The sequence below is a fragment of the Dama dama genome, chromosome 14 (genome assembly GCF_033118175.1).
Source record: "Dama dama isolate Ldn47 chromosome 14, ASM3311817v1, whole genome shotgun sequence".
NCBI classification, from domain to species: Eukaryota; Metazoa; Chordata; class Mammalia; order Artiodactyla; family Cervidae; genus Dama; species Dama dama.
Genome location: NC_083694.1, coordinates 32,659,989 through 32,679,270, shown reverse-complemented (window position 1 = coordinate 32,679,270; position 19,282 = coordinate 32,659,989). Strand labels below are relative to the sequence as shown.

The following is a 19,282-nucleotide window of genomic DNA, read 5'->3' as shown; positions in this document are numbered from 1 at the left end:
CATACTATAAAAAAGGAAGAAGAAAAGCCACAAAACTTGTGCTTTAAAAATTCTGTCTTACACATAGGAGAGTGTTCAGTCTTCACGTGGCTGGATTTTTCAAAATTTAGCTATTGCAACGAATTCCCTTTTTCCTAAAGTTGAGCTGATTGTCCTTCCGGCAACTAATGGGTTAAATGCTACCTTCTAAGTTCAAGGAGAAACAGCCCTGCTCAAATGCTGTTGCTGGCTCACAAATGCAGGGCTTCAGGCAAAGACCAACCGAGGGAAGTCAGCGTATAGGAGACAGTTTTCTCTATGACCAGAGCTGCAACAGCTATGAAAAACACTTCAGCAGTGATGGATTCTTCTGATATTCAAAGGAAAAATATAGCTGTCATTGGTGGTGGCTTGGTAAGAATCTATTTGGATATATTATTCCTGGTAGTGGTATTATATTATCATTACTTTTTTGCTTTTTTATCAGAGATTAATTGCTTTTATTAATATTTTTTCTATCAATTTTACTGCGGTATTATTGACATAGAGCACTCCATAAGTTTCAAGTGTACAGCATAATGATTTCACTTACATACATTATAAGATGATTCCCACAATAAGTTTAGTGAGTACTTCTCATTGCAGACAGATATAAAATAGCAGAAAAAGAAAACATATTTTTTCCTTGTAATGGGAACTATAAGGATTTACTCTTTTAACAACTTTCATATACAACATACAGTGGCGTTAATTACATGTTACATCTGCGGTGCTTATTTATATTACAACTCTTAGTTTCTACTTTTTGACCACCTTTGTTGTCGTATAAAGATATTATACCTCTAATCTTCCTCACTTATTTCACTTATCTTAATATTATTAATCACTTGTAAGGATTGTTCACTTTCTTTTGAAACTTTTCTGATATTTAAATACACCTTTTTAAAATGTGGTGTTAGTTTAGTTTGCTCTTTCCTAGAAGAGCTATCTTATTTCCATTAAAAACAAAGGTGTCCGTTTTCCCTTGTTTTTTCTGTACAGCATTTTTCAAAATAGAAAATAAAGCAAATTGAATTTGATTAATCCCCAAATAGACTATGTGTTAAAACAAATATTAATGTAAATAGTCATTTTAATCAAAACATTTGCCGCTTTGGTTAATAACTCAGTTTGTACTGTCTAGTAAGAATAAAAGTGACAAGAAACATGAATTTAATGCAGGATTATCACATTGAATGTTCACCAGTTATTTGAGTAAGTGGGAGTAATACTTATTCAGTCACCCTATCTGGCTGGTCCAGTGGAACTGGTCCTAAGTTGGTGGAGTGAGGCATAGAGCAGGTGAGATGAATGGGCTGAGATGGCCCCACATCTAGCAAGAAGAGGGGAGGGGGTGTCTCCTCTCTGCTTCCACTGTTATTATATGAAAGCTAGTTCTACTTAACGTGGGGCTGCCTCAGTGAAACTGTATTTTCCCCTCCCTTAGCAGAACAACTATTTTGGAATCAAAATATACCCATTACTTAAAGTTTAATCATTTTGGCTTTGGCTTTGGCTTAATCATGTGCATGCTTTTAGATCATAGGTATTCATTTATTTCATTTACTCTGCAAAAATTTGCTGAGGGCCTAATGATGTGCCAGACACTGTTCTAGGTTGTATGTAGATGAGTACATTTTGTAGCACACATAGAGTTTTACAGTTTGTGCTAATTCTGACTTGGGTGTTGCCTTCCTTTTTGTGTTTTCCCTAAAGTTTGATGACAGTTCTAACATTTCTGGTTTGCTACTGTTGTAGCCATGTGTTTCGGGAAACAAACTCAGAAGGACAATGCAGATAGTGGAGTGCAATTTATCACACCAGCAGGCCCAAGGGAGAGTCTCCTCTTAGCCAAGGACCCTGACCAGTTTTTGTGAAAACCTTATATACACTAAGTGCATGTGCACAAACCTAGCTCCCCAAATTCCCTGACAATCAGTTAACCCGTGATTCATATGCCTTAAGCCTAGGTAGTTAACAGTGGATAATTATCAAGAGGCCTGTGGTCATGCCTCAATAAGCATAATAGAATGTACGAGTCTATTTGGTTACAACAGATAGTTAGGGTATTCTTTTAGCGAGAAGGAGGCCTGGTTTTCCAGTTGGTATGTCATTTCCATAGATACTGGGCGTATAGCTCAGAGTCCACAGTCCAGCCCACGATGGAGTCCTGCTTTCAAGATGGAACCTGTTCTGATTCCTCCTTCACTATCACATGCTGTGTTGGCCAATGCATGTGACATATGTCCTCATTTCTTCATACTTTGTACCTGGCTTCAATCCAATCATTCCTATCAAAATTTTGCATAAAATGTGAATTCACGGAGTCAACAAAATCCTGTTGGGTGCCAGCTATGTGCCAACATTGTTTTAGGTATTAGGAATATAGTGATGAGCATTTAAGGAGGAGAAAGACGATGGAGAATAAAAGTAAGTTCAGTGAGGCCTAAGCACTACACAAAGAAATTCAAGTAGGGTAATGCTGTAGGGCCTTGAGGGTATCCATTTATAGAGTGTGGTCAGGGACAGCTTTTCTGAGGAGATAAATGACCTGAAAAATGAGAAGGAGGCCATCATGTGAAGGGCTACAGAAAGAGCATTTGGGGTAGATGAAGGACTGTGGAGAAACAACGAGGAGATAAAGAGCTGGGCACTTTTCTTGGAGCAGACAGAAAGGCACAAAGAATGAGACTGGAAAGGAGTAGACACTGAGGCTAGGGAGAGTGAAAGAGCCAGAGGTCCTAGAATCTTAGCGTGCAAGGCAGACAGATTTTATCCTAGACACAATGGAAAGCCATTGGAAGATTTTAAGTAGGAAAGCAAGCCGTGATTTTAAGATTCCTTAGGCTGTTATATAGAGAAGAACTGGGAAAATTTCAAGACCAGGTAGACCAGTTAAGAGGCTGTTGTGTTTGTCTAAGACTTGGACTAGGGTGGCAGCAGTGACATCTCTTACAATGGCTCTTAGATATCCAAGTGACAGTGAATGTCACTCAGTCGTGTCCAACTCTTTGTGACCCCCGGATTCTCCAGGCCAGAATACTGAAGTGGGTAGCCTTTCCCTTCTCCAGCAGATCTTCCCAATCCAGGGATTGAAACCAGATCACCTGCATTGCAGGTGGATTTTTTTTTTTTTTACCAGCTGAGCCATAAGAGAAGCCCAAGAATACTGGAGTGGGTAGTCTTTCCCTTCTCCAGGAGATCTTTCCGACCCAGGAATCAAACCGGGGTCTTCTGCATTGCAGGTGGATTCTTTGTCAACTGAGCTAGGGGAGATAACAAATATGTGATTGGATATATGATTTTGGAAGGCATAAAAATGTGGGTGTCATCCACAGGTTTCTCCCTGAATAACACTTGAACTCTTCATCATCGAACCACTTCATTATCTGGGCACACATACATGTGCTAGAAAATGGAAGACATGAACTAATACACATATATTAAGAAGCAACTAAAATTCCTCTGCAAAGGAATTCTATTCACCTTATTGCTCAGGTCCATACTTACAAATCATGTCTGATTCTTTTTTTTCATTCTATGAAAATCCCCATTCCTCTTTCATTCTACCAATAAGCCTTGGTGGCTCTATAATGAAAATATATTTCAATTCTGGTCATTGCTACCATGCTAGTTAGGGCCATCATCATTCTTTATCCATACTCCTGCAGCCTCCTCCTGAATGATCTCCCAGCTTCTACTCTTATCCATAGGCAGTCACACAGCAGCCAGAATCAACCTTTTAAATCATTAGTGTGATAATTACCATTCATTGCTTAAAACCTTCCACTACAAATAAAGTAAAATCTAAACTCCTTACCAAAGGCCCTATAGGAACTGAGTCTGTCTACCTGCCTGGCCTCATCTTTTCCATGTTTTTGTTTTTTATATTACCTATCAGCACCTGAAATCATATACTTTATTTGTTTGGGGTAAGTAGGTAAGCTATTTATTATGCATCTATTCCTACAAGGATATAGCCTCTCATGGCTGGAACCACACCTAATACTGCTTAATGTCATTATTTAGTATTTGACAGATAAATGAATGAAAGGAAGGAAAAACTCTTCTTAATGATATGAAGGTAAAGGAAATTTCATAATTGGATGAAAGACTGAATATTGAGGAAATTAAAAAAAATATTGATTACATAGAGTGATTCAAGAAGGTTAAATTCAATACATAAAGGACAAAATTATTTTCTTGCCCATCTACTTTCTTGTGTGTGTGTGTCTGTATGTGTGTGTATGTTTCACCATTCCCCTTATCTTACTCCCCATGGACTGATCCTAGTCCCTTAGACTAAGATCTCTGATTATTAAAGGCTGATACACTAAAGGCTCTCTCTGGGCCCCAAGGGGGAAATTGCGACAGAGCCGAGAACCTTTACTCAGAAGTCCAAATAATATAGTGAACTGATTTTTTTCCCCAGTGATACCTTGCCTAGTGAAAGATTACTCTTAAGAATTTGTCTTTGCTTTAATGTAGTGGGCATCTGATTCTGTGATTAACCAATTGATTTCTGTTCTTTGAAGACATGTTAAGTCAAAGAGGTCAGAAAGAACCAATAGATCAATGAAGGAGTCTTTGAGAAACTAAATGTGAAAGAAATTGTTAACCATGGTCATAAACTGGTTAAAGTTTATCTATTAAAGAATGGGAAAAGACGTTAAAACAGTTTTTCAAGAATGTTAATCTATTTACAAAAATCACTATACTCACTTAGTTATTTTACTTCCTGTGTGAAACACTGCTCCCAATCCCTTCCAGGATTACCTCCTGGAAGCTGGGGGTGGAACTTCTCCTGTGAATGCACACAGGACTTTGCTTGCCTTTATCACAGACTGCATTCTGTTAAAGTTATAGACGTAATAATTGTAAGGAGATAATTGTTTAGTCGCTGAATCATGTCTGACTCTTTTGTGACCCAATGGACTGCAGCCAGCCAGGCTCCTCCATCCATGGGATTTCCCAGGGAAGAATACTGGAGTGGGGTGCCACTTTCTTCTACAGGGGATCTTCCCAACCTAGGGATCAAAACCGTGTCTCTTGCATCTCCTACACCAGCAGTGGATTCTTTACCACTGAGCCACCCAAATTTGTAGATATGCATAGTTTATTCCCCATAGAAGCTTTTATAACTTCATGAGTCTAAATATTTTCTTATCTTTTGGTCCTGCCCTCTTTTCTTTTATAATGGTTATCCCAGTGCCTTGTACTGTCAAACACACTAAAATATCTTGTGTGCATGAGTTTGCTTTCAGAACAAAATGGAGGATCGTGCTCTTAGAAATTATGGGCAAGTAAAACAAAGACAATGTTTTTCAGAGTGGAGTCATAATGAATGCAATACTGTGAAGGACTAATATTAAAAAAAAGAAGAAGATTTAAAAAACAATCTCTACTTTTCAGGCTGAAAAGAGTTTTGTTGTTGTTTAGTCATTCAGTCGTGTCTTACTCTTTGCAACCCCATGGACTATATAGCCCACTAGGCTCCTCTGTTCTTCAGATTCTCCAGGCAGAAATACTGGAGTGGGTTGCCATTTGGAAGGAGTTTTACAGTTTTCCAATTCTAACTTAACTCAACCTAAGGGTAAAAAACTGCCACATGAGTTTATGTTAGAGTGAGACTTGTTTTCTTCACTAAATGACAATCCAGAGAAGTAAAAAGAAAGGCCATTGCACATGTGTCCTGAAGATGTGTATGTATTCAGGTTCTTGGTATCTGGAAATGCTGCTGCTGAGGTGACTGTTTTCAATGTTTACAAATATGATGGAAATGATCAGAGTTTTCAGTGACAGTTACAGCTACTGATCTCTCATTTTTTGACTGAAGTTTAGAGTTTCAGCTGTAAGGATTATTGAGAATAGCAGCCTTAGCTGTTGCCTGCTATTATAGTGTGTGTCCATTGTTCTAGCACACACTTTGAAGATGTATTTTAGGGCAATATTGAAGCATTTCTTTTGTCTCCTTAGCTGACAAGCAACTCCTTTTCCCCACTGTTTGACCCATCAAAATTCTCCATTAAGAGCTTATTTAAAGGGTAAAGTTCAAAACATCAGGTCAAGGAGACGTATTTTCCATGAATTACCATCGTTAATTATGCCCTGTCCCCCAGTACTCAAGTTGTTAGTGGCCTCTACTGGTGAAATTGGGGCTTCCCGAGTGGCTCAGTGGTAAAGAATCTGCTTGTCAACACAGGAGGCACAGAAGACGCAGGTTCAATCCCTGGGTTGGGAAGATTCCCTGAAGAAGGGAATGGCAACTCACTCCAGTATTCTTGCTGGGAAAATTCCATGGACAGAGGAGCCTGGCGATGAAACTGATGAAACTGCCTTTGAAACTGCTTGACCTTGATGCTATGAGAGGTTATATCTCACGTCTATAGATGTTAAATTCTGTCACAAATGTATAGGCTCAAAATGAACCTGATGCCAAACTGGCCCTAGACACTGTTTTCTGCCCTGTCTCCCTAGGGTCCTTCCGCCTCACAGCTCACTCTTCACTCAGTTCAGTTGGATAGAAGCAGCAAAAGACAGTGAGGAGAATGCATAGGAAAGGCTGCAATCTGCTGGAAGTGCAGGAAGTCTTACCCTTTCTGGGTCTTGGTTTCTTCATCATGGGCTAAGACTAGGTCCCCAAGTCTTTTAACTCTAGTTTTGCTGCTTCTTTTTCATACTTCCTTCCTCACAGGTCACTAGCTTTGTTCTCAATCTAGTCTTTATAAACATAGAAATCAAATGTCACCCGGAATTTTCACTTTCTCTAAAATAAATATTCTAGACATGTATAAACCATCAAATGTTTCATAATTTTTGGTTAAGGTCTATATATAGTTCTCTATATAGTAGATGCTGGGAAAAATTGAAGGCAAGAGAAGGGGATGATGGTTGGAGATGACATGGTTGGATGGCATCACCGACTCAATGGACATGAGTTTGAGTAAACTCTGGGAGCTGGCGATGGACAGGGAGGCATGGTGTGCTGCAGTCCGTGGAGTTGAAAAGAGTCGGACATGACTGAGCAACTGAACTGAACTGAACTGATAGTTGGTTCAAGTGTATACTTTTTACTTTATGCAAATATTGATGAGACAAAACATGCAAATAGCTTAAGAACTATTATTATTTTATTTCATTAATATTAAAATAAATAAAACTCTATTCACTTCACTCTTGTTTTCCACTGCTTAGGCACAGAAACCTATGTATGATAAACCTGTATTACCACCCTGATTTCTAGCACCTTGAACAAACAGAAGTGAAGTCAGTTTCTTTGTGACCACGGATGTCATCTTGAATTTGCTCAATAGCTAGAGACAAGTTTTCATCTCACTTGACTCGCTTTCCTCAATTTCTTTTGTAGTTTTGCTTATGTTCCAATTCCTCTCATCAAACAAGTTTTCTTTCAGCTATCTCACTCATGTATCTGTATTTCTCTAACAGGCCTGACTAACATTTTTAGTATTTTTTGCTACCCTGATAGATAAGGTACCTCATAAACCCTGTTCTCACCTACATAAAACAGACGTCCTTGCTCAGGGTTTAGTTCATTTGCTGCCTAATGAACAGTATCTGAAATGGAACCAATAACTTTAGACAGATCAGTTTTGTTAACTGCCTGCCAAGAAAGTGTTCTGCTTTCCTTTTTATTGGTTCCGAAATACTCTGTTTGTCCATCTGTCCATACACATCTCTTCATTCAGCTATTCATCTATCTGTCAATTCAAAGAGAAAAGAACACTCCTCCACTGGTGATGATAATCTCAGTTGGCACTTTTTTCTTGAAGACAATTTGAAAAAAATATATGCTGATAGTCTTAAAAATATGGAGGAATTGAAGAAAGCAACATCCTCCTTCTCTCTCTGAAAGTCAGCTTCAGCAATGCCTTGCCTTTAGAGGGAAGATTGTCCTGTAATCTGAGGGGAGTTAAAAGCATTAGAATCTTTAATATAGCCTCTCCAATACACCAGATCTGGAGTATGTACAAAACCTGTAACAAAACCTTCTAAAAATCTAGCTCACTCTCAACCTCTTCCATGTATTTTGCAGTTATTCCAAAAACAAAGCCAAAGAAGATACAACTAACTCCTGCCACACTCCAAGCCATCAAAACCCTCTCCTCAACTCATTTCAGACTCTCTTTTACTCCTTTCTCATTACCTTGTTTATAATTAAACAATATAAATTCCTCCATTCCTCCTGATACTAAGGCCCAAGAACCAATGGGGCAGACAGAAAGAGGATATGGATCTCAGAAGTTTCTGGGAGTTTGGTCCCTGTCACTAAGACCTGTGCTTTGATGGACCATTTCATTATTGTGATTTTACCAAAAGACCTCAATAGGCACCATGTGATTGTTTATAACTCTAAAAATTTAAAATAACTCCAATGTACAAATATAAGGGCATTGCATACAACAAAATGTAAGGCAATTCTTAAGTATTATGATTTAAAATATCTTATGACCTGGAAATACATTCACAGTATACTATTCCTTTTAAAAAGATAATTATATAGTAAAATATATATCCTACTACCATTTTAAGAAGAAATATCATTTGCTTTATATACATAGGAAATGTTAATACTGGTTCTCCCTGATGATAAGGTTGTAGAAGATTACGTTTTCTTTCAAATACTTTCTAAATTTTTGTTACAAACTGTTGAGTCTTTTACTAAATATCAGGTTTGTACCAGAAATAGAAAGATGGACAAAATACAAGCCATACACATATCATTAATCCCTGGGCATTCACAGCTTAGTGGGAAAGTCAGTCAGGAATGTAAATAAATAATTCAGCTAATTATGAAAGATATTAAAACACATATATACATCCATGGAATTAAAGAAGAAAAGACAAGTCTTTCGGAGTTGGAGAGATACTGAGAGAAATTGTACAGAGGATATGATTCTTGAATGAAGGCTAAAGGAGGAAAAAACAGCCCAGGCAAAGGAAACATTAGATTTAAATGCACATAAGTATAAAAGTGCAAGGCATATTCAGGAAATACACGGTGACTTTGGTCTACCTCTTACAAATAATATATAAGAATAGTAAAGAAAAAAAAAAATGAGCTTGAGAGGCTGGGATCAAATGTAAGAATCTTTTATGCCATGTTGAAAACTTGGGACTTTTTCTTAAAGACTTATGAGGAGCCAAAAAAGGATTTTAAGAAAGGAACTGCATCATTCAATTTCTGTTTTAGACAATAGCCAGATCTTCTGGAAGTATGACTTAAATAGGTGGACACTGGGTCGGGGGGGAAATATTATTAGAAAACTTGTAGTTGTTCAGGTGACAGGCAATGGGAGCCCCATATAGGAACAGTGGAAGGTATGGGAAGGAGATCTATTTTCAGAGAGATTCGAAAGGTGCAATAAATAGGACTTGTTACCTCATTAAATATATATTTGTATGTAGAGAGGGCATTAACTATTCTCTGAGTTATCCTGGTTGAGTGAAATAGTACGTAGAGTTGTCATTCACTAAGAGAAAGAATTCAGAGGAGGAGAAGAGTCTGAAGATTGAGGAGGGGAATAAGTTGAATGTGAGGTATGTCGAGATGAAGATTCCTGTAACACACCCAGGAAGAGAGGTTCAGTAGTCAGAGATGGTGTTCTGGAGGAGTATCTAGGCTAGAGAAAAAGTCACGGACAAACTTTCTTAAGAGCCCCAACTTGAAAGTGTGTGGGGCATTCATCTTATCATCAACAAAGGAAGGAAAATCACGTCTGTTGCTTGACTTTAGAGACCAAATTCAGATGATACAGGTAAGAGAGTTCAGAGTAAGATCTAAATAATAAAACATTTGACATAACATTCACAATTTTAGAGCCCTTGGATGGCTCAAATGGTAAGAACCTGCCTGCAATGCCGGAGACCCAGGTTCGATCCCTGGGTTGGGAAGATCCCCTGGAGAGGGGAATGGCAACCCATTCCAGTATTCTTGCCTGGAGAGTCCTATGAACAGAGGAGCCTGGTGGGCTACTGTCCATGGTTGCAAAGAGTCGGACACGACTGAGAGACTAACACTTTCACTTTCTCAATTCTAGCAGATGTAATAGTTACAAAGTATGAAGACATTTTTATTTGCTTATTTCAGAGTAAGTGCAATTAACAATCTGGGTCTTCTCATTACATTGCTACATTCAAAGATCAAATTCTTCAAAGACCAAGCTATAGTTCCATGAGTAGGAGGTTATTAACAGGCTTTACTAAAGTCTGTTTGGTGATAGACTCAGAAACAAACAATCTCCATGACTCTTAGGGAAAGTTTTATGTGCTTCAGTAGGTCAAAAATAGTTGACACATGTTTAACATTACATTAGTTCCATGAGTTGGAGTAGGAAATGACAACCCACTCCAGTACTCTTGCCTGGAGAAGCCCATGGACAGAGGAGCCTGTCAGGCTACAGTCCATGGGGTCGCCAAGAGCTGGGCAGGACTGAAGTGATGGAGCATCAGTTCCATGAGCAGGAGGTTATTAATAGGCTTTGCTAAAGTTTGTTTGGTGACAGACTCAGAAACAAGCAATCTCTGTGACTCTTAGGGAGAGTTTTATATGCTTCATGAGGTCAAAATTAGTTGGCTGATGTTTAACAATACATTACCAGATTAATTTCAAACATACTCTATTAAAAGACATAGAAAGTATGACATTTTAAAAATCATGATGACTCTTCCTGTTAAGGTCAGCATTTATATTGGATTCGCCCAAAAGTTTGTTCGGGTTTTCCTGATGTTATAGAAAACCTGAATGAATTTTGGGCCAACCCAATCAATTAAAAGTAAAGTTTTCTCATGATCATTGGATACTTGAACAATCCTTGCTGCCAAGGTCACCTGGGAATCAGCAGAAAGGTAGGAGATCCTACTGCAAAAAGCCACACTGGCTGAATGCCTGAGAAGCATAACTCCACATTTATATAAAAGAAATTTTCAAATTATCTTTTAAATTAGTAAGTTAGGCATCAGTATAATGGCCCACATTATATTGAGGCGGGGGGGGGGGGGGGCCCAAGCACATGACCCTTAAAGAAAGAAGTTAGAAGAGAGAAATGAAAGAGCAGTAAGTTGGGTAAATCCATGATTATGTAACCAAGGAATCTCCTCAGAGTCTGCTGAAGCACAGACAGGCTAAGCCAGTTGTTAATAAAACATTTGCTTTTCAGATTTTTTTTAATCAAAACTGTTTACTACTGTGAACTATTGATGCTGCAAAACAAATATGGAGATTTTTCACAATAGTCTATGTCCAAGCTTAACTCTGTCTGGGCTTCCCTCATAGCTCAGTTGGTAAAGAATCTGCCTGCACTCAAGAGACCCTGGTTCGATTCCTGGGTTGGGAAATTTTGCTGCAAAAAAGGATAGACTACCCTCTCCAGTATTCTTGGGCTTTCCTTGTGGCTCAACTGGTAAAGAATCCGCCCACAATGTGGGAGACCTGGGTTTGATCCCTGAGTTGGGAAGATCCCCTGGAGAAGGGAAAGGCTACCCACTCCAGTATTCTGTCCTGGAAAATTCCATGGACTGTATAGTCCATGGGGTCGCAAAGAGTTGGGCAAGACTGAGTGACTTCACTTTCAGGCTTTACTCTAAGAACTGGCATGAAAACTACTAATAGCTCCTAGGAGTCTAGCCCTGTAGAGTTTCTTCTCTCGTCTCACCAGACTCCCTCCTTACTGATGCACAGGAAGCAGCTGGCCCTTACCCAAGAGTATGTGGTGGGCTCAGCATGATATACACATACTTTCCTTTCCATTTATATCTTTGGGTCTTCCTAGCATTTTTGTCTGTGTAGCAACTAAAGAGTCCCTAGCGGCTCAGATGGTGAAGCATCTCCCCATGATACAGGAGACTCAGATTCAATCCCAGTACTTTTGCCTGGAGAGTCCCATGGACAGAGGAGCATGGTGGGCTACAGTCCAATTCCTGACTAAGAGCATTTTACATAGAAGTGAGAAGGAGAAATAAAGTTAGAGTGAGTCTAAAAAGTACTTTATAAGCCATCTTACTAATCCTTTGAGCTGAATTTATATAATATCTGCAAATAATTTTTCCTTTTAGTTTTATTCAAACCTTAGTAATACTTGGACACCTTATTATGACTGGTCTTAGAGAAAGCATTGTTGTTTATTCTTTTGTGTTTATTAATAATAAGAAATAGCAGCAGTACCTTTGAACTCACCATTCAGCTGGAATTGATGCATTGCTGTGACTTTTAACAGGGTTTCCCAGGTAAAGAACCACCTGCCAATGCAGAAGTCAAAGGAGATGAGGGTTTGATCCCCGGGGGAAGGCATGGCAACCCACTCCAGTATTCTTGCCTAGAGAATCCTATTGACAGAGGAGGTTGGTAGGCTACAGTACATAGGGTTGCAAAGAGTCGGACACAACTCAAGCAACTGAGCAGGCATTGACTTACAATAACCTCTGTGCTTCTCTGCCACCCATTACATTGCCCTAAATCTTGCTTCTCTTGCTTACATAAATATATGTAAATGTTTTATGATATATACATGATATACACTGATCACATATGTATATATCTATATACACACATGTAAATAACAAATATACTTCTAATACTTATGTATATACACATACTTGTGGTTTAGTTGTAGTTGTCTTTATTATATAAGTATCAGGCAGTTTGAAGTCATCTGGGACTTTTTTTTACTCATAGTGTTACTCATATAATCATTATACTATTTTATCATGTAAATATACTATAATTTATTTGTTGTTACCTCTGTTATGGCTATTTAGACTGTTTCCAGAATTTTATTTATTTTTAATTATGAAAACTGTGGCTCTGGATAGTCTGGCATGTGTCTCCGGGAGTTTCTCTTGGGTATATGCCTTGAAGAGGAATTGCTGATTTGTCAGATATGTGAAAACTCAACTTGAAATGCATAAGAGATCCTACTAACCCTCATCCTCTCTAGCACTTAAAATTTTTATGAAACAAGATTATACTTAATCCTATTGTGTCCATATCATGTGATATTCCTTCTTTCCCTTCTGCCTCATAAGGAACTATTTATGCAGGCTTGATTGGCAAACATAGAGGAAGTGTTGGAGAGGTAGGGATCAACACTTGCCAACTTTAGAAAGATTTGAAGCGTATCTTCACCTGAGTCAGCTTTGTCTCCCCAGATCCTGGAATCAAATTTTGGTCAAAGAAAAGTAACATAACAAACCCATGAGAGTAGGTCATTGGCTTGGAAATGAACCCCTTCTGAGCCCAATCACTGACTCTTCTTAATATTTGTACATCATTTGTTATAACTCATTTATTCCATAATTCAAGGTGAATTCCCTGGAAATGAATGTTCTTGTTTCTGAATCTCAGTTTCTCCACTTTTCTATTATTCCCACTAAAGGCAAGTTGGTGTGCCTGACACACAGTGAGGCTAAATGAACCAAAATGTCAATGTGGAGCAGAGGAAGGTTTATTGTAGGGCCACGCAAGGAGACTGGTGGCTCATGTCAAAAAAAAAACGTGAACTCCCTGAAGAGTTTCACCAGAGCATTTTAAAAGGCCAGGTGAGGTGGAGAGGGTGGGTGGTGGTCACAGGGTATGTGATCAGCTCATGTACAATTCTCTGGTTGGTTGATAGTGAAGGAAAGGGTGGTGTTGCAGGGGTTAACATTCAGTCCTCAGGCTCAAGGAGGTCTGGGGCTATGTGCTCATGATCATCAAGTAGCTAACATCTTCCATTTGGTGTGGAGTTTTCACATCTGCTAAAACAAGACTCAGGAAATGTGCATCGGATACTGTTATCTAGGTACTTCAGAGAGGAGCTAAAGCAGAAGATATGGGGGAATGGACTCCCCTGGGAAGGCCCCATATGGTCCTGCCCAGTTACATCATTTCACTGTATTAAGTTCACTGATCTTTTGCTGTTTAGATTGTGGTTTTCATGTCCTACTGTCTTTCTTCCTGGACTGTTTTCCTACCAGGGAAGTGGGTGAGAAGCAGGAGGGTCCTAGCAGAGGAGCAGTGGGCAACAGGTCATATGCTGCAGAGATGGAAAGGAGCAGGGCTGCGTGTGCCATTTAGGGCCACGCCACCACTGGTGGATTTAGCTGCTGGTTTGTCAGCAGGACGATGAAAGCGAAGCTGGACCTGAGTGTACAGAAGAGAAGTGAGTCAGGACTTGGAAGGAGTGTGAGACCTATGAGAAGTGCTGCCCCAACGTGTGTGGGACCAAGAGCTGTGTGGCGGCCCGCTACATGGATGTGAAGGGGAAGAAGGGCCCTGTTGGCATGCCCAAGGAGGCCACATGCGACCATTTCATGTGTCTGCGGCAGGGCTCTGAATGTGACATCTGGGATGGCCAGCCAGTATGCAAATGCAGAGATCGCTGCGAGAAGGAGCCCAGTTTTACCTGCGCCTCTGATGGCCTCACCTACTATAACCGCTGCTACATGGATGCTGAAGCCTGCTCCAAGGGCATTACACTGGCTGTTGTCACTGCCGCTATCACTTCACCTGGCCCAACACCAGCCCCTCGCCACCGGAGACCACTGTGCATCCCACCACGGCTCCCCCGGAGACCCCTGGGCTGGACGCCATGGCCCCAGCTCTGCTCAACCACCCTGCACACCAGTCAGTCACCGTGGGTGAGACAGTGAGCTTTCTTTGTGATGTGGTGGGCCGGCCCCGGCCCGAGATCACCTGGGAGAAGCAGCTGGAGGACCGGGAGAATGTGGTTATGAGACCCAACCATGTACGCGGCAATGTGGTGGTCACCAACATTGCCCAGCTGGTCATCTACAACGCCCAGCCCCAGGACGCTGGCATCTACACCTGCACGGCCCGCAACGCTGCTGGCGTCCTGCGTGCTGACTTCCCACTGTCGGTGGTCAGTGGGGGTCAGGCTTCAGCCACCGCAGAGAGTAGCCCCAATGGCACGGCCTTCCCCACAGCTGAGTGCCTGAAGCCCCCTGACAGTGATGATTGTGGTGAGGAGCAGACCCGCTGGTACTTTGATGCCCAAGCCAACAACTGCCTGACCTTCACCTTCGGCCATTGCCACCGCAACCGCAACCACTTTGAGACCTATGAGGCCTGCATGCTGGCCTGCATGAGTGGGTCACTGGCCGTGTGCAGCCTGCCTGCCTTGCAGGGGCCCTGCAAGGCCTATGAGCCCCGCTGGGCCTACAACAGCCAGACGGGCCAGTGCCAGTCCTTTGTCTACGGCGGCTGCGAGGGCAACGGCAACAACTTTGAGAGCCGTGAGGACTGCGAGGAGTCCTGCCCCTTCCCTCGGGGGAACCAGCGCTGCCGGGCCTGCAAGCCAAGGCAGAAGCTCGTCACCAGCTTCTGTCGGAGTGACTTTGTTATCTTGGGCCGAATCTCCGAGCTGATCGAGGAGCCCGATTCAGGCCGTGCCCTGGTGACTGTGGATGAGGTTCTAAAGGATGAGAAGATGGGCCTCAAGTTCCTGGGCCGGGGGCCGCTGGAGGTCACTCTGCTCCACGTGGACTGGACCTGCCCTTGCCCCAATGTGACAGTGGGCGAGATGCCACTCATCATCATGGGCGAGGTGGACGGCGGCATGGCCATGCTGCGGCCCGACAGCTTTGTGGGAGCCTCGAGCACCCGGCGGGCTCGGAAGCTGCGTGAGGTCATGCACAAGAAAACCTGCGATGTCCTCAAGGACTTCCCAGGCTTGCAGTGAAGCCCCCTGCCCCTCCCCAGCCCTCTTTCTGATCCTCTTCTACTTACCCATTCCTGGCGCCCCTCAGTCAGCAAACTGGGCAAGGTCAGATTAGACAGTCTTAGGCCAACAGGGGAATATCAGTCAATGCATCAGAAAAAGGCCACCAGAGGATTTTAAATCAGCTTCTATTCTTTGGGTTTGATAATTGGGGGGGGGGGGGGGGGCATGTCTTTTTAGGTGAGGGGGACAAAAGAAGTCAACTGACATTTGCAGGTTATTCCTGATGACCAGTCTCCTCTGACTTTGTTATCTTCTTTTGGCTGACCACTCCCTCCCCTGGCTCTCCCAGACTCCCTGCCCCTAGCCAGACTCCCAGGCACGATTCTAGAGATGGCGGCTGGCTGAATGATGGTCACAGGAATAATTGAATGAATTGGTTTGCTAAAAAGGTAGGTGGGAATAGAAAGGAGGGCCCCAGAACTAATTGGATAAACTTCCCACAGCCCTCCAGAGCACTAGGAACAGAGACCACTTCATGGAGAGGGTTGTGGGAAGCGGGAAGCAGGAGGCATGATCCAGCCCAGTGCACAACTTGCCTTAAGGGGAGGCTGCCAAGCAAGCAAGTCCTTTGGGTGGTGGCCAGCCTGTGCTTTGATCACGTTGGCCTAGCAGTCTCTGAGGCCACCATAGTGCAAGCAGAATATGTTTGTCGTGCTTCTTCTCCCTGGCCTTATTGATTGGTATATTGATGTTTGATTTGTTGATTCAGTTTTATTCAGTCCAAGTCAGTGGACATTTTCTGAACATTGACTGGGTGACAGGACCACAGAAAGATGTTAGTTACTGCCCAGCTCACAGTGATTGAACACAAATGTCCAGATCCCAGGGCTCTCCCAGAAGCAGATTAATGGCTGGTGCTCCCAGCTGGCAAAAGATCCCTTTATCAGATAGTGTGATCTCAGTTGCCACTGGCTTCCTCAGACATAAAGTCAACAGAAGCCCCAGGATCTGTTTTATATATATATACAATATATATATAATATAAACAGTATATACAATAGAATATTACTCAGCCATAAAAAGGAATGACATTGGGCCATTTGTAGAGATGTAGATGGGACTAGAGTCTGTCATACACAGTGAAGTAAGTCAGGAAGAGAAAAACAAACATTGTATAATAACACACACATGTGGAGCCTCTAAAAATGGTATAGATGAACCTATTCGCAGGGCAGGAATAGAGGCGCAGACATAAAGAATGGATGTGTGCAGACAGGGAGGGGGGTGGGCTGGGATGAGTAGGAGGTTGAAATTGACATATATACCCTGTCATGTGTGAAATAGACAGCTGGTGGGAACCTGCTTACAGCACAGGGAGCTCAGCCCAGGGCTCTCTGCTGACCTAGTGGAAGGGATGAGGGGTAGGAGGAAGGTTTAAGAGGGAGGGGATATATGTACACAGGTGACTGGTTCACTTCCTTGTACAGCATAAACTAACACAACATCATGAAGCAACTATACCCCAGTAAATAAGAAAATAAGAAAAAACTAATTTCTAAATTACTTCCTCTACCCTCACTTCAACTTTCCTGACCCTCTTGGTCTCCTGATCAATATCCTCCTCCTGCCCTGATTTCCATAAGCATGAAAGCAGCAGTTATGATCACGGACTGTGTGTGTGTGTTAGTTGCTCAGTCGTGTACGACTCTTTGCGACCCCACAGACTGTAGCCTGCCAGGCTTCTCTGTCCATGGAATTCTCCAGGCAAGAACACTAGAGTGGATTGCCATTCCCTTCTCCAATGATCATAACACTGTGAAAGAAAGAGGAGTTTCACAAACCTTTCTTTTTTCTTCAGTGAGACTTACTCAATCTAGCTTTTAATCCCTTCTATTTTTTTTTTCTAATGCAACAGAGCAATTTAGCCATTTGAAGAAACTTATTTTATTGTATGAACTTTACTGTTAGCTTACAGTTTTTCTTTCCTTGATACAACTTACTACTATTGCCCTTACTAGATATTACTTTCTTAAAATCAGAGTATAATTGCTTTACAATGCTTTGTTAGTTTCTGCTGTACAATGAAGTATATCAGCCACATGTATGCACATACTCCACGCAACCCCCCTCCTCCACTGCTTGGACCTCCCTCCCATCCCCCCACCTCATATACCTCTGGCCCCATTATCAACCTCCCCTACCAGAGTGATATGTTATTATTATTATTTAATCGCTAAGTCGTGTCCAATTCTTTTGTGACCCCCATGGGCTGTAATCCACCAGGCTCCTTGGTTCATGGGATTTCCCAGGCAAGAATACTGGAGTGGGCTGCCATTTCCTGCTCCAGGGGATCTTCCCAACCCAGGGATTAAACCCACATCTCCTGCATTGTCGGGTGGGTTCTTTACCAGTGCACCACCTGGGAAGCTCTTGTGTACTACTACTGAACTAATAGGTCCCCTACGCACTGCCCAGGTGCAAAGCCCTTTCCTTATTCCCACATCCACCGGCGGCTGCTGTGAACCCACCAGCCTCACATCTCAGAGCTTCTCTAGTTTTGTATTCACCCTCATCCAGGTCTGTGAATCAATCCTATCTCCCTGCTGGCTTCTTTGCTACTGTTCCTTCTAAAATCTTGTACGGAGTCCACTGGATCTGTTTTTTGGTATGCAAAACTTCCAGTGTTTTCTCCTTACTTACTGCATGGCCCCTCAGACCCCTGACCTTACTGTAAACCTGAGGACAGCAATGGTCTTACAGCCTTCTCCCACAGCACAAGCATCTCAGGATTGGGAGTTGCCATGGTATCCTTACTCTACACTGCAACTTCCAGCCTGCAACTTCTGTCTTCATTTTTCTCTGTAAACCCTTTGAGGCTACTTACCCTACTTTTTCACCTCTGTCCCCTCACTATTGTCATCAATCAACCTCTAGGCCATTTCCACCCAATATTGAAGACTTCACACCTAATCTTTTTTCTATATCCCAGCCCTGCCATTGCCTTGAGTGACTATCAAAGTTTGCATTATTGTCCTAGCCAATCCCCTAGCCTCTCAGTTCCTTGGATTCTGTGCTTTCGACCCCTTCCACCTCCACTGTACTTCAGCCTCCGAGCCACATCATGACATCCTGGACGTTGACATTGTCATTCCACAGAGCTGCCTCATCTACAATAATAATGTTGGATATAGGGCTCTCTGTTCAAAACCTCCTGACTTCCTAACTCTCTCGTTCAGTTGCTTGTGCTACATCTGTTCTTCACAGGGACCTCCTGCCCTCCTCTTTCATAAGCCTTTTCTGTTTTCCTTCCTTCCCATCCAGCTTCATTGCTATTGTCCATCAATCCAACTAATACTTCAACTCCTTGCTTTCTATTCCAACCACAAGGCTGAATCCCACTCTGCTTGATTCCAGTGGTTTTCTTCCTCTCTATAGATATACATAGGTGGCTTGATTTGGTTACAAATTTTACTTAAAAATGTAATCTCTACTATTCATTTATAAATTCAGCACATATCAATCAGGTATTTATTATGTTGCAAACACAATGCTTTTGGCCAGGGATAAAATGATGAGCAAAAACAGTT

At 41.9% G+C, this 19,282-nt stretch overlaps 2 protein-coding genes across 2 annotated transcripts in view; both read left to right on the top strand.

The window, feature by feature from the left end:
• The window catches only part of KMO (kynurenine 3-monooxygenase), a 68,014-nt gene continuing 48,732 nt past the window's right edge, over window positions 1-19,282 (top strand). The window contains 1 exon segment of the mRNA XM_061160264.1: window positions 1-393. Within this exon segment, the coding sequence (XP_061016247.1) occupies window positions 298-393 (96 nt within the window). The 5' untranslated portion in view covers window positions 1-297.
• On the top strand, window positions 14,263-15,713 carry LOC133069114 (WAP, Kazal, immunoglobulin, Kunitz and NTR domain-containing protein 2-like). Its single transcript, XM_061160265.1, is given in 2 exon segments — window positions 14,263-14,500; window positions 14,503-15,713. Coding segments are annotated over 2 exon segments (1,449 nt in total).